The 15,087-nt window shown below is 49.8% G+C and overlaps 1 protein-coding gene across 1 annotated transcript; it reads right to left on the reverse strand.

Moving 5' to 3' along the window:
• Positions 1 to 8,953: 8,953 nt before the first annotated feature.
• Positions 8,954 to 10,072, reverse strand: LOC125518626. Its single transcript, XM_048683452.1, has one exon. The coding sequence runs from the start codon at positions 10,070 to 10,072 to the stop codon at positions 8,954 to 8,956; it is 1,119 nt and encodes a 372-aa protein (XP_048539409.1).
• Between the last annotated feature and the right edge of the window lie 5,015 nt (positions 10,073 to 15,087).

A 15,087-nucleotide genomic window follows, 5' to 3' on the forward strand; every position in this document is an offset into this window, starting at 1 on the left:
TTTAAAACCGGCTTCCGGTTCAAGCTTGGTCACCAGCCTGACCTGATGGTTGTGGGTCATCCTGCGCCGCTTCAGCCTCCATTTCTCTACTCAGTGGCTGGAAATCCACAATTGTCCAGTCGATTCCCATTAATGCTTGAAAAACAGCTTCATCATGGATCAGCAATGACGGGTCAATATCGGGAGCGTAAGTATTCTTACGGATTGGATGGATCAGATTTTCCGATTCATGGATAGGCGCAGCTATTCGCTTGTTCTGACTGTCATATTGCGCTTGATAATGAGACAAGTCTGCTTCTTTAGCCAACTGACAAGCTAGCGGACGTACCTCCCGGTTTATTGCTCGCAGATCCGCTTCACCAAATTCTGACCCGTCTTCCTTCAAGCTGGGATAGCCCTGAACCGCCTCAATAGGATCAAAATCCGGCACCCAGGCTTTTTCCCGGATTAAGGCATTGATTGCACCGGTTCGAGTAGCAGATTTCTTCAGCTCTTCAACCCGGGAAGGAAGCACTGACAGTTTCATCAACGTATCTTGAATCAAAGTGGGCGCCGGTTTGTTATGAGATGCGGTACAGATGATCCGCTGGGCACCAGTATACAATTGTTCAACCAATGTATAGGCGGCTTTCAATTTCTTCCGCACATCTGACCCCAAGTGACCAATGCGTGTCCCTGAAATACCATAAAGGGTTAATAAACCGGCGGCTCTTAAGGCAGAGCCAATTCAGAAGGCAAGCTGGCTTACCAAAGATAGCAGTGGTCATGGCATGCACGTGCCGCTTTATGCTGGTCAGTTCATCCGCCACTGGTTTTAGTGCAGCCTCGGCATCCTCTGCTCGTTTGATCAAAGCGGACTTTTTAGTGGCCCAATCCGCCCGTTTCTTTTTGAAGTTCTCCTTAAGTTATTCCATGGCGCTTAAAGTGCTGGCCAATTCCTCTTTTGCTTTGGAGGTTTCAGCCTGTTGGGTTTTCAGGTTTTCTTGGAGATCGGTGACTTGGTTTTCTTTCGTCTTCAGCTCCGCCTGCATGCATACAGATATATGCTTCAACAAATCGATATAAGGATTCAAGTACCAACCACATAACAAGTTATGCACTTAGCACTTGGGGGCTAATGCATATTCGATCTTCATCTTTCAATTGTTTACAAAGTCCCAAGATCAATACAAGTATTCAACTTGGCACTTGGGGGCTAATGGCTATTTGCTCATATATATTCTGATGCGGCAGTTTCAATTACTTAAAGTACCGGTTTAACTACGCTAAGTTGAACCGGCCCTTGGGGGCTACATCAGCGAATTTCAAAGCATCAAGATTTATAAAGTCCCGGTTTGAAAGAATATTGCAAACCGGCCCTTGGGGGCTAGGAGAGTCAGCAAGAATGGAAGCATACAAGCAGGAAGGAGCATATGGAAGTTACCTCATATTTATCTTTCATCATATTAACCAGACCGGCTTCATAGTCACGACTGGTATACAGCCGGTTCAGATAGCCGGAATGGATATCTTGGGCGTTCAGAGCAGCGTAAGTCGTCAGATCAGTGTTCCACTTGCCTTTGCCAAAGGCAGCAACTTCCTCCTTGGCAGAATGTTTGGATAAAGCGACATGATTGCTTGGCTCAGTATGGCCAGTGCCAGTAATGACAACCTCATCATCCTTGGTACCGCCGGGTTGCACTGGAGCTGTTGGCTTGTCAGTAGGTTTTGCTGGACCGGTGGAGCTTTCAATCCGGATGGAACCTGTGGGCTGATTGACAGGACCTGAGGTATCAGTAGGTCTCTCTTCAGCAATAGGATCATCATCCTGCTGCGGTGGATCGTTGGGAATATCCTCAGGAATAGCCGCTTCAACATTGGGTGTCTTGCCTGCTTCAAGAACGACATCTTCTTCGGCCGCTTTGTCCAGACGGGCCTTCTTGCTTGGCCTAGGTTTGGCCCTGAGAAGAATAATAAAATCAAATACAACATATGTTCTAAGGCGATGTACTGCAAACATCACAAGAAGTATAGCTTACCCAAGCACCGTTTTAAGCGGTGGGAGCTGAGTAGCCGATGACTCACCAGAAGAGGAGTGGGAAGTAACCTGGTAATCGGAGTCAGACGGAGTAAGAGGTTGACGAAAGCAGCCCACTTTAGGACAAGCACTGACAAGCAAATTAGAGACCTCTGAATGGCATTTTCGAACCGGACTATTCGGTAAACCGGCGGAGGTAACTACCTGGCCGCTGTGCCGGGTTGTGCGACGAGCTTCGTGTTGTTGGGTCTTCATAAGAAATTTAGGATCCAAATAAGCAAGAGGATGAGAAAATTTAACTTTCCGGTTTGCCTGGCGGATTTTTTGTGAAGGCAAAGTTTCTGAATCGGAAGAGAGAATAATTACCTCTGCAACATCCGCGTGGCTGGCTTCGGCATCATCCTGACAAATATCATCATCAATAAGACGCATGAAAAATAAACCAAGTGAGTCAAGCTCTACCTCAAAGTCCGGATTATCCACATCATCATCAGGGGCCGGATTAGAAGATGCGGTGGTTCTTTTCCTGGCAGTCTTCTTCACAGCTTTAGTCTTTTGCCGAGTTGCTCTTTCCGGTTTGTCTGTTTTTTCTGATTTCTCCTGCGACAGTTTTTTGCTCCAAAACGGATCATTGCCCTGATTACGCATACACTGATATTAAACAATGACCAGACATATCAATAACAGATTCAGCAAAGAGAAAAATTAAAGTCTTACAGCTGGCGGTTTGTTGGTGGCGCAGAAGGGAAGCAGGCCGGTTCTAGCGCAGACGTGTTCCGGTTCATTGAGCATCTTATTCACAGCCTCTGTGATTTCTTCATCGGAGAGCTGGATTTTTGAATGTCGCAGTGGGTCATCCACACTGTCAGTATACTCGCACATCAAACCGGAGCACCGACTAAGGGGCAGTATGCTCCATGATATCCAACAGCGAGCAAGATCAACCCCTGTTAAACCGTTGGCCATAAAGGCTCTGAGCTTTGACAGTTGGGGAGCATATTTGCTTCTCTCCTGGGCAGTCAATCTCTGAGGAAAAGGGTGTGTATTGCTGAGCCGCTCCGGACGAAAGCCAGGCAAGGGATTCTCACCAGCAGGGGAGGTGTCTTTGCAGTAGAACCATGTCTGATTCCACTCCTTGGGGTGACTATGCAGCTTGGCGTGAGGGTATGTGACCTCTTTCCTTTTCTGAATCGCCACGCCACCCAACTCCGTATTAGAGCCATCAGTAAACTCGGTACAGCGGTTTAGATGGAAAAGGTCTCTGAACAATTCCACTGTGGGCTCCTCTTGAAAGAACACCTCACAGAGCACTTGGAAGTGACACATATTTATAACAGAGTTGGGGCCAGTGTCTTGCGGATGGAGTTGGAAATCGGCTAAGACATCCCGGTAAAATTTAGAACCGGGCGGTTTAAAGCCCCGGGCTAAGTGATCTAGGAAAACAACAACCTCTCCTTCTCGAGGTGTGGGAGGGCATTCTTTGCCAGGAGCCCTCCAATGGATGGTATCTTTGCTGCCTAAAGCGCCAATCAGGACTAAATCGTCCAGTTGATCCTCTGTGACGCGAGAAGGAACCCAATTGCACTCATATACTTGCTTGGCCATGATGGAATCTACAAGGTAGAAGATCCCGGTTCAAAAATGCATTTGATCAAGGTACGTTGGTATATGCACTGGTAAACCGGAGACAGAACTATCTGAACCGGAGTTTCATGAAGCAACCAACATCTGGCGGTTCAACAAGGGGACTAATGGCATATACCGGTTTGGAAAAATTTCTATAAGGTTAAACCGCCTGATCTAAGCATTAAAAAGCTGAGATTGCGGATGGACAGGTACGCAAAAACAGGTTTCACAAGATTTCTTTACAGCATTGGATCTGAAACAAGTTCAGAAAAAAGATAAATACTTAGAGGTTCAAAGGAGCAGTACCGAGCCAATGAGCAAAACGTTCATATAGATCTATGGTTTGAGATGCATAAGTGAAGGCGAAGGTCAAACAACTATCATTGCACAGAGTAAAGACTTGCGGATTCATCCAAAGATCTATCGTATGAGCAAGAGGCGGATGATGAACACTAAAGAACTACAAAACCCTAGGCCAGATCTGCGGGGGAAAGGATAGAAGATTTACCGGAGCTGAGGAAGATGCGGAAGGTTTCCGCGGTGTTCTGGTGCGCTCAGGTTGATGCAGCGGCCAAGGATAAGGCAGAGGTCGACGGCGGTGGCGGAGCTCCAAGGCTGGCGACGCGAGGAGGACGAAGAAGGCACGGAAGGAGAAAAGAAATGACCCTTCGGTCCTATTTATAAGGCGAAAGAACATGAGTCAGGCGCGACAATCAAGGGGCCACAAAACGGAGCTGTCGCCTCGATTTCCGCCGATCTATTAAACAAAGAAACATAATGGATAGCTTCGTTATGACAGGTGACGTCACTCCGGCTTACAGCAATCAGAGAAGATGACATCATGGCGGTTTACCAATTTATAAGAAGATGTTGAAGGTGAAGCTTTTATTAAAGGATTGACATGAACCCGTTCAAATCAATCTAGGGCCTAATGTTGGGGATATTACTACTGGGCGTAAACCGGCCTATCTGGGCCGGGTTAACTTCGTCAGTAGTTAAGTATGTTAAAGCCCAAGAAGACAGAGGAGGGCTCAAGGCCCATGGTCGGTTCAAGGCCTGTAGCCGTAAACCGGCGTTAGTAGTTAACCTATATTGTAAGTTAGGAATAATTAGAGACCAAACCAGACACATCTATGAGCCGGTATTGGGACTCCGTAAGCCGACGGGAGTCACCCGTGTATATAAGGGGACGACCCGGCGGCGGTTCAAGGACAACAGACAACAACTCGAGACATAGGCGAAGCTTGTTTGCTCCCTAGTCATCGAAAACCCCATCAATTCCATAACAACTAGACGTAGGCTTTTACCTTCATCGAAGGGGCCGAACTAGTATAAACTCTCTTGCGTCCTTGTGTCCGCTTTAACCCCTTCAAGCTAACCCATCATGATGGCTCCATGACTAAGTCCTTTCTCTAGGACATCTGCCATGACAAAACCACGACACCTACGCAACCGTATCATCTGATGCGCTACTTCTTTTGGAATATTAGAGGTTGCGGGCACTCGGGTCGTCACACGCAACTTAGGGAGTATATCGCGCGCGAGAGGATTGACGTTGTGGCTCTTCAATAAACGATCAAAGCGGATTTTACGTATCGCGATCTTGCGGCCTATGATCCTCTCCACCGCTTCGTGTGGGGCTGGGTCCCTTCCGCTGGCCATTCAGGCGGTCTTCTTCTGGGTTGTAATTCTGACGTATGTGATGTTGTAACCTGGGATGTGGGGGCGTTCTTCATTTCAGTCACCATTAAACATAGAGTCTCTCTCGCCTCCTGGGCGATCGTTTGTGTTTACGGGCCGGCCGATCACTCTCGCACGGCCGATTTCCTAGGTGAAATCCAAGTCTTGGTCGGGGCCAAGCAAGCCGCTAACATCCCCATTGTCCTTGGGGGCGATTTTAACCTTATCCGATCGGACGCGGACAAAAATAACCGCAACATTGACTGGCCTAGGGTTTCCGTTTTTAACAATGCCATTGCGGCTTGCGCTCTTCGGGAAATTGCTAGGACAGGGGCTAGATACATGTGGACTAACAAACAACTCAACCCGGTTCGGAGCGTCCTGGACCGTGTTTTCATTACATCTGATTGGGAGATGCTTTTTCCCATGTGCACGCTGGTTGCTGAAACACGCATTGGTTCTGATCATGTCCCATTGATCCTGGCCTCTAGGGAGGATAGGATCAAGCATAGTCCACGCTTCTACTTCGAAACAGGGTGGTTCGAGGTAGAGGGGTTCATTCCTATGCTCCTTGCATGTTGGGAACAAGCTAGGGCTGCGGCTGGGCGCTCTAGAGGTCCCCTGGACATTTGGGTGAATGCGGCCGGGACCCTGCGTGGTTTCCTCCGAGGGTGGGGGGCAAATCATGGTAGTGACGCTAAACGAGCTAGGGAAGATCTTATCGAGGAAATCAAGGCACTTGACGCCCAGGCCGACTCTCGTTCCTTCTCGGAAGCAGAGTGGGCTAACCGTTACGCCCTTGAAAACCAAGTGCTTGCCATCCTCAGGGAAGAGGAGGAATATTGGCGCCGGAGGGGTGGCGTCAAGTGGATTACCAAGGGGGATGCTAACACGGGCTATTTCCATGCCTTCGCCAACGGCCGCAAGAGGAAATGTTCGATTCTGAGATTGCAATCGGACCAGGGGCTACTAGTCAGTCAAGCCGAAATCTCGCGGCACATCTACGACTTCTTCCTTAACCTGTTGGGAACAGCGGAAGAAAAGCCCCTGCGTCTCCGTGCAGACTTCTGGGGGGAAGAATCTCGTGTGTCGCAAGCCGAGAACGATGGCCTGGCCCTATCCTTCTCCACGGGGGAGATCGATGAGGCGCTTGGCTCGATGAAGACCGATACCGCGCCAGGGCCGGATGGCTGGCCGGTGTCTTTCTTCCGGCGGTTTTGGCCGGCGCTCAAGGACATTTTCTATGATATTATCAATGGGTTTGCGCTAGGCACAGTAGACATATCGCGCCTCAACTTCGGTGTCATTAGCCTAATCCCTAAAGTCAAGGGGGCGGACTCGATCAAGCAATACCGCCCCATCACCCTTATTAATGTGCCTTTCAAATTATGCTCCAAAGCTTACACTACGAGACTTGCCCCGGTTGCACAACATGTGATCGACCATAGCCAGTCGGGTTTCCTCAAAGGCCGTAACATCCTAGAAGGTTCGGTAGTTTTGCAAGAGATCGTTCTGGAGCTTAAGCGCACGCGTCAGCCGGCCGTGCTCTTCAAGCTCGATTTCGAGAAAGCCTACGACCGAGTGAACTGGGAGTTCATTCGCGAGGTGCTGAATCGGAAGGGATTTGAGTCGGGTTTCATTCATCGCATTATGCAACTTGTCTTGGGGGGACAGACTGCGATTGTAATCAACGGAGAAGTGGGGAACTTCTTCCGCAACAAACGAGGTCTCGGACAAGGAGATCCCTCCTCGCCATTGATTTTCAACTTTGTTGCCGATGCTCTCTCGGCCATGGTGAACAAGGCCAAGAACGCAGGCCATATTCGAGGTGTGGAGCCTCACCTTTGCCCTGGAGGGATCACCCACTTACAATATGCGGATGACACTCTGCTGCTCTTCGAGCCCGATGATCATAGCATAGCCTCGATTAAGCTCATCCTCCTCGCTTTCGAGATCATCTCCGACTTGAAGATTAATTTTCTGAAGAGTGAGGTGATGGCCATTGGCATGGACAATCCCAGCGCCTCCCACATTGCTAACCTACTTAACTGCAAACTAGGGAGTTTCCCAATTAAGTACCTAGGCCTTCCCATTTCGGACAAACACATTTCGACTCTCGAATGGGAACCACTATACGGCAAGGTGGCGAACCGGGTCAGCCCCTGGCGCGGCAGATTCCTTTCGTCCGCGGCTAGGCTGATCCTGACGAACTCTAGTCTGTCCTCCCTGCCCTTGTTTACCATGGGCATGTTCCTGCTGGCTGATGGAGTTCACGCCAAGCTTGACAACCCTAGATCTAAGTTCTTTTGGGAAGGGACTGGGACAAAAAAGAAATACCACCTGATCAAGTGGGCGGCGCTTTGCCGCCCCAAGAATTTCGGTGGACTTGGGATCCTCAACTCCATACTCATGAATGTAGCTCTCCTTGTCAAGTGGATATGGAAACTCTCCCAGAACGAACAAGGGCTTTGGGCTGATATTCTTCGAGCCAAATACTTCCCCGATGGGAACTTTCTCACCTCCAAGGCGAAGGGATCGCCTTTCTGGAATGGGATTCAGGCGGTTAAGCCGGCCTTCACGCTTGGGGCCAAGTTCTGCGTTAAGAATGGGAACTCCACGAGATTCTGGCTCGACCATTGGCTTGGGGCGGAACCTTTATGGCGAAGCCACTTTGACATCTACCAACTAGCTACGGATGTTGAAATCCTGGTGGCCGACGCGCTTAGAACTAACCCTCCTGCCATAGCTTTCAAAAGACCACTCCTCGCCCACTCCTAACTGCCTTGCAGGGTGTCTCTCTCTGCCCTGAGGCTGACACGGTCTCCTGGTCCCTCTCGAGATCCGGCAAGTTCACGGTCCAATCGCTTTACAACAAGCTGACTGAGGGACCGACCCTTGACATAGCTAGGGGGCTATGGAAAGCGTCTATTCCTCTAAAGATCAAAGTGTTTCTTTGGCAATTATTCCGTGACCGCCTACCTTCGTCTAACAACATTGCCATTAGACACGGCCCTTCGGATGGGTCTTGTGCGCTATGTGGAGTGCACGAAGATGCGAATCACATCTTCTTTCAATGTCACCTAGCACGGTTTGCTTGGAGTGCCGTCCGTGAGGCTTTTGCGCAAAACTGGAATCCCCAAACGGCTTCGGACCTACCTGGGATACTTCTCGCTCATAGAGGTAGCTTCGGGCGCGTGCTGTGGCGATGCGTAGGGGCGCTATGCTGGTCACTGTGGACCACCCGTAATAAGATGACTATCGAACACAAGGTCCCTGCTCACCCTGCTGATATTATTTTCAAATGCCACTTGTTTCTTCGGACATGGACACCGTTGGGAAAACGGCATGCTGCAGACCGGATGATGGAGGCCATGGAGCGGATTCGCATGATTCAGATTGAAGCCCGACACTAATCCCCGCTCGTGGCGCTTTTTGGACTAGCTACCTCGTTCCTTTAGTTGCTATTTTTTCTATCAGGCTGAGGCCGGTTGCATGTTCCGTACTATGGGCTTCGACCCCTTTTAATTTCTGTTGAACTCTCTGTTTTTTTTCCCTGTTGGATGCTGCCTGTGGTGGGCTTTATTAATTTAAAACCGGACGCATCGTGCATCTCCGTTCTAAAAAAAAAACTTAGTAGACACTTGCAGGCGAGAAGAAGTTGCTGTGCCCTCCAGCGTGAAGATTGGCCGCGGCATTGCACCTCTTCTCCTTCTCGAGCGCCTCTTCGGCCTTCCACGCTGCTTCAAATGGATCATGGAAGATGATCGGCGGCGGCGGCTTGTAAGTCCCCACGTCTTGGGCAATGGATGACTTGTCGTTCGTCGACTCTTCTGCTTCTTCATCGAGGAAGGTCCTAAGGAACTCCAGCTCGTCAGCTTCGAGCGGGACGATTTCTTCTGCAGCATCAGCGAAAAGCCCCTCTGGTTCCAAGTAGAAATTCTGTTCGATGCTGTTAGTAGCTCCGACCAGGAGATTTTCCTCCGCTTGTGACCCGAGAAGCTCATCGATTGTGCAACAGAACCGGGCCATGTCGTCGTCAGCTTCACGTACGTATTCATCCGGCAAGAAAACCGGTGCTGCAGCGGTGAACGACGATGTGGCAGGTGCCGGGACCGGGACGGCACCGCGCATCCTCTTCTTGGGGCTCGCCGGATGAGGCTCGGCGGCGGCAGCGGTCGCTGGCCTCTTCTGCGCGTGCGTGCTCTGGGTCACGGCCTCCGGTTGCGGTTGTTGAAGCTTGTACGCCTCCGATTCCTGTCGGGCCGCGTCAGGGGCATGCTGAGCCAAGTGCATCTTGCAGAAGACCTTCACCCCGTCGCTGACGGTGGCCTCCGGCAGCAGGCACCGGTACTCCTCCATGACCCAGCCCGTGGACTTGCCCTTCTTCTTGAAGGACAGGTTCTTGACCTCGCCGACCTTGACTCCCGCGTGGCAAATCTCCGTGGTCTTCTGGATGGTCCACGTGCCGGTGCCGGTGCCGCGCACGCTCTGGTACTTGCTCCCGTTCTTGCTCTTGCACGTGGTGAAGAAGAACCGGTCGCCGCTGCTCACGGCCTGCGGCACGGGCGCGTACCGGGCGGCCAGATCCTTGGGCTCGCAGCCGGAGATGTTGGCGCGGTGGATGAGCTTGTCGACGCCGTGCAGCGTCTCGCCGGAGAGGAGGCGTGGCAGGTAGTAGGTGACGACCTCCACTTCCGTGGGGCTCAGCCGGTAGTGGTGAAAGACGTCGTCGACGTCGAGCCCCTCCATCCCGGCGGGCGGCACTAACTTATTCCACTTCTGAGCCCAGGCTTAGCTGCACCCTCCTTGACGAAAAAAAATCAAAACAAATAATAGATAAATTCAAAAATTCCATTTTTTTTGTGTGTAGTAGATAATTTGATGCATGAGGTTCGCTCCAATTTTCAAATCATTTGAACATCTAAGAAACTCTCGGCAAAAAGACAAATTTGGGATATGTAAAAATGTTTACTGTTCACACACTATTCTGATCTGATTTGTCTTTTTTTGCTGAGAGCCGCTCAGATGTCCAAATGATCTAAAAATTAGAGCGAATCTCACGCATCAAATTATTTACCACACAATTTTTTCTGGATTTTTTTTAAATTTCTAGTATTTATTTTTATTTTTTTCTGACCGGGTGCAAATTAGTGTGGGCTCCGAAACGCCACACTCCTAACCGGTAATCCACTTCTGAGCTCAGGCTCGGCTGCACCCGCCCTGACGAAAAAAATCAAAACAAATTCAAAAAATTCCATTTTTTTGTGTGGTAGATAATTTGATGCATGAGGTTTGCTTCAATTTTCAAATCATTTGAACATCTGAGAAGCTCTCGGCAAAAAGGAAAAATTTGGGGTCTATAAGAATGTTTACTGTTCATGGAGTGTTCTAACCCGATTTGTCTTTTTTTCCTAAGAGCTGCTCAGTTGTTCAAATGATCTAAAAATTAGAGCGAACCTCATGCATCAAATTATCTACCACAAAATAAAAATGAAAGTTCTTGATTTTTTTAGTATTTGTTTTGATTTCTTTTTACCAGGTGCAAATCCACTTCTGAGCACAGGCCCACTAACTATCTAAATAGTTAGCCCCCACTAACTATTGCTCTCAACATGCAAGCATGCCACATCATCACATTCATGCATGAGAAAAGGCATACCCTCACTACCATACCTCTCTCAACATGCAAGCATGCCACTTCAACATGATATGCATGAAACAAAGAGCCATCTCAGCATGCAAACATACATGAGAATTTTAATTTCATTATACAAATATAATAAAAAAATATTACAACTATATAGTGATCAAATATAATAATAAGTTATAGCTTTTTATATTATTTCAAATATTTATGTTTCATACAACGAATCACATTGAAATATATTGCAAAATACCCCAGAACACTGTGTTGGGTATCATCTAGTTTATAAAAGACGCCGCACGTCCGTGCGCGGTGATACGCCCGCCGTGTATGTACGAATACGCGCACCCAACCCGCCGTATGCACGTCGGGTGATACGTCTCCAACGTATTTATAATTTTTGATTGTTCCATGCTACTATATTATATATCTTGGATGTTTTATATGCATTTATATGCTATTTTATATGATTTTTGGGTCTAACCTATTAACCTAGAGCCCACTGCCAGTTTCTGTTTTTTCTGAATTTCGCAGAAAAGGAATATCAAACGGAGTCCAATTGACCTGAAAATTTACGGAGATTATTTTTGGAAAATATAAAAAATACTGGAACGAAAAGATACCGGAGAAGTGTCTCGAGGCCACCACAAGGGTTGTCGTGATGGGCGCACGTCAGATGCCAAGGGATGACTAAAGAGAGGAGGAGGCTCGAGGGCACTGGTGGGCTCTAGAGGCGAGGTCGGCATGAACGAGCGTAGGACGCAAGACATACCCAGGTTCAGGGCTCTCCAGAAAGATAATACCCCTAGTCCTGCCAAGTGTGCTTTATACGTAACAATACAGAGTTGCTCCTATAGCTGTATGGGAGAAGAGAGGGAAGGCAAGCCAAGGCTTAGGCTGTTCCCTCTCCTGAGGTGTGGCTAGTATGGTGGATCTGATGCGTGCTCTCGTTCTCGTCGTGCCCGTGTGCATGCGGGCTCTAGGGTTTTTTTATAGGGCAACCCCCCAGGGGCACAATGGTAATATTACAAGGTCGTGGGGCCGGGTTGTCATCGTCCGAGAAGCCGGTGCTGGGACCTGTCGGGTGTCAGGGCTCGCCGGGTTCTCCGGGCACGGGCCCTACAGGCCTAGGGGCACTGTTTGCCATCTTGTCGATCGTCAGGGAGTGGCCGGGTTGAGTCTGCTACAGTGGCGCTGTAGGATCGAAAGTATGTCTAGAGGGGGGGTGATTAGACTACTTGACCAAATAAAAACTTAGCCTTTTCCCAATTTTAGTTCTTGGCAGATTTTAACTAATTTGGGACAAGTCAAGCAATCATCACATAATTCAAGCAAGCATGCAAAGAGTATATAGGCAGCGGAAAGTAAAGCATGCAACTTGCAAGAATGTAAAGGGAAGGGTTTGGAGAAATCAAACGCTATTGGAGACACGGATGTTTTTCCCGTGGTTCGGATAGGTGGTGCTATCCTACATCCACGTTGATGGAGACTTCAACCCACGAAGGGTAACGGTTGCGCGAGTCCACACAGGGCTCCACCCAAGGATAACGGTTGCGCGAGTCCACACAGGGCTCCACCCACGAAGGGTCCACGAAGAAGCAACCATCCACAAAGGGTCCATGAAGAAGCAACCTTGTCTATCCCACCATGGCCATCGCCCACACAGGACTTGCCTCACTAGCGGTAGATCTTCACGAAGTAGGCGATCTCCTTGCCCTTACAAACTCCTTGGTTCAACTCCACAATCTTGTCGGAGGCTCCCAAGTGACACCTAGCCAATCTAGGAGACACCACTCTCCAAGAAGTAACAAATGGTGTGTAGGTAATGAACTCCTTGCTCTTGTGCTTCAAATGATAGTCTCCCCAACACTCAACTCTCTCTCATAGGATTTGGATTTGGTGGAAAGAAGATTTGAGTGGAAAGCAACTTGGGAAGGCTAGAGATCAAGATTCATATGGTAGGAATGGAATGTCTTGGTCTCAACACATGAGTAGGTGGTTCTCTCTCAGAACATATGAGTTGGAATGATGTGTGTGTTCTGATGGCTCTCTCATCGAATGAGAAGAAGGTGGAGGGGTATATATAGCCTCCACACAAAATCCAACCGTTACACAGTTTTCCAATCTCGGTGGGACCGAATCAATAAGCTCGGTCAGACCGAAAATGTAAACCTAGTGACCGTTAGTGATTTTCGGTGGGACTGACATGCAACTCGGTAGGACCGATATGGTTAGGGTTTGGGCATAACGTAATCTCGGTGAGACCGATTACACAAACTCGGTGAGACCGAATTTGGTAATTAGCTAACCAGAGAGTTGGTCAGGCAAACTCGGTGGGACCGATTTGCTCTTTCGGTGGGACCGAGTGGAACTCGGTGAGACCGAAAAGTTACAAAGGGGAAACACTGAGTTTACATTGCAATCTCGGTGGGACCGATTCGCTCTTTCGGTTGGACCGAAAAGTTACGAAAGGGAAACAGAGAGTTTGCAACCCCATCTCGGTGAGACCGAGATCCCTATCGGTAGGACCGAATTGCTAGGGTTTGGCAGTGGCTAATGACAAGTGAAACTTGGTGGCGCCGGATAGGAAGAATCGGTAGGACCAAGTTTGGCTTAGGGTTTAGGTCATATGTGGATATGGGAAAGTAGTTGAGGGTTTTGGAGCATATCACTAAGCACATGAAGCAAGAGGCTCATTAAGCAACACCTCATCTCTCCTTGATAGTATTGGCTTTTCCTAAAGACTCAATGTGATCTTGGATCACTAAAATATAAAATGAAGAGTCTTGAGCTTTTGAGCTTGAGCCAATCCTTTGTCCTTAGCATTTTGAGGGTTCCACTTTCACATCCATGCCATGCCAATCATTGAGCTTTCCTGAAATAATCATCTTGGAATAGCATTAGCTCAATGAGCTATATGTTGTTATGAATTACCAAAACCACCTAGGGATAGTTGCACTTTCAGGCGCTCCGTCAGGTCGCCGCTTGCTGACATCAGTAGTGATGACGGGTGTACTGTAGCCACGCCAGCCCTGGTCAGCGGGTAGGTGGTGCACTGTTGACACGCCCCGGCTGACTAGAGGCATGGGGGGCACTGTTGCCTTGTTCATCATTGAATGAAGACTCGTCCCATCGTACGGCTGGGATGGGACGGGAGTTGACCTGCGGCCGGGTTGAGGAACACGCCAAAGGGGAAGCTGGATTGTTGGAGAAGTCTTGGCGTGCCTGGTTCGGCCGTCTTGTGCCAGCTGTTGGGGTCGGGTCGAGGAGTTCGGCCGTGTCGAGGGGCTTGGCCGGGTGGAGCAACCCGGCCAAGCGCGAGCCGGCTTGAGGGGCGTTGCTGGCCCCGTTGTTTTGAAAAGGATCCGGGTTCCGTTGCCTGCCTGGGGTTCATCCCCCCGACAGTAGTCCCCGAAGCTGTGAAGGTCCGCCGTCTTCGGGTGGGAGGGCCTTTGCAGTCCCCCCCTGAGGAGGCTAATTTTGTGACCGTCGGGTCCGGCAACACCCACTGTGTGCCGGCTTCCGAAAGCCGAATCGCGGCATCCTGGCTGGGGCGGGAAACCGAAGAGCCCGTCGAATCTTGAGGCAATCTTTTGGGCTTCACGCGGGCGCCACGTGGCGCCTGGAAGCCGGAGGGGCCTGACAGGCCACACAAGCGACAGGACAGGGCGACGCGCTGGGGCCCGCCGCCGCGTGCCCTCAGCCCACGCGCGTGGATTTATTGTGGTGTCCGCAAGTCGGTTGCCATTCTCGAGGCAGTTATTGCGTGCGTACGTGCGCACTTATTGCGGGGAAGTGGGAGGGGCGAGCGCAAACAATCCCACTTCCCCACGTTTTGAATCGTGGCTTATAAATCAGGGGGAGGGGAGCGGCGAAAATCATTCTCCCTTGCGCTCCCCTGCCTCTTCATTCTCTCTCTGCTCCTTGCGGCCGCCGCGCGCTGCGGTGCCCGCCGCTTCGAGCAAAGCTTCGTCACCACTCTTCTTGTCTCTTCTCCTACTTCGTCTTGCCGATGGCGCGGAAGGTGCTTCCTTCAGGCTCATGGATGGGCTCGGCCATCACCGAGGAGGACATCACGTACCTCCGCTCCACCAGGCGCTTGCCGGGGGAGACAGAGATC

The sequence above is a fragment of the Triticum urartu genome, chromosome 7, assembly GCF_003073215.2.
Source record: "Triticum urartu cultivar G1812 chromosome 7, Tu2.1, whole genome shotgun sequence".
Classification (NCBI taxonomy): domain Eukaryota; kingdom Viridiplantae; phylum Streptophyta; class Magnoliopsida; order Poales; family Poaceae; genus Triticum; species Triticum urartu.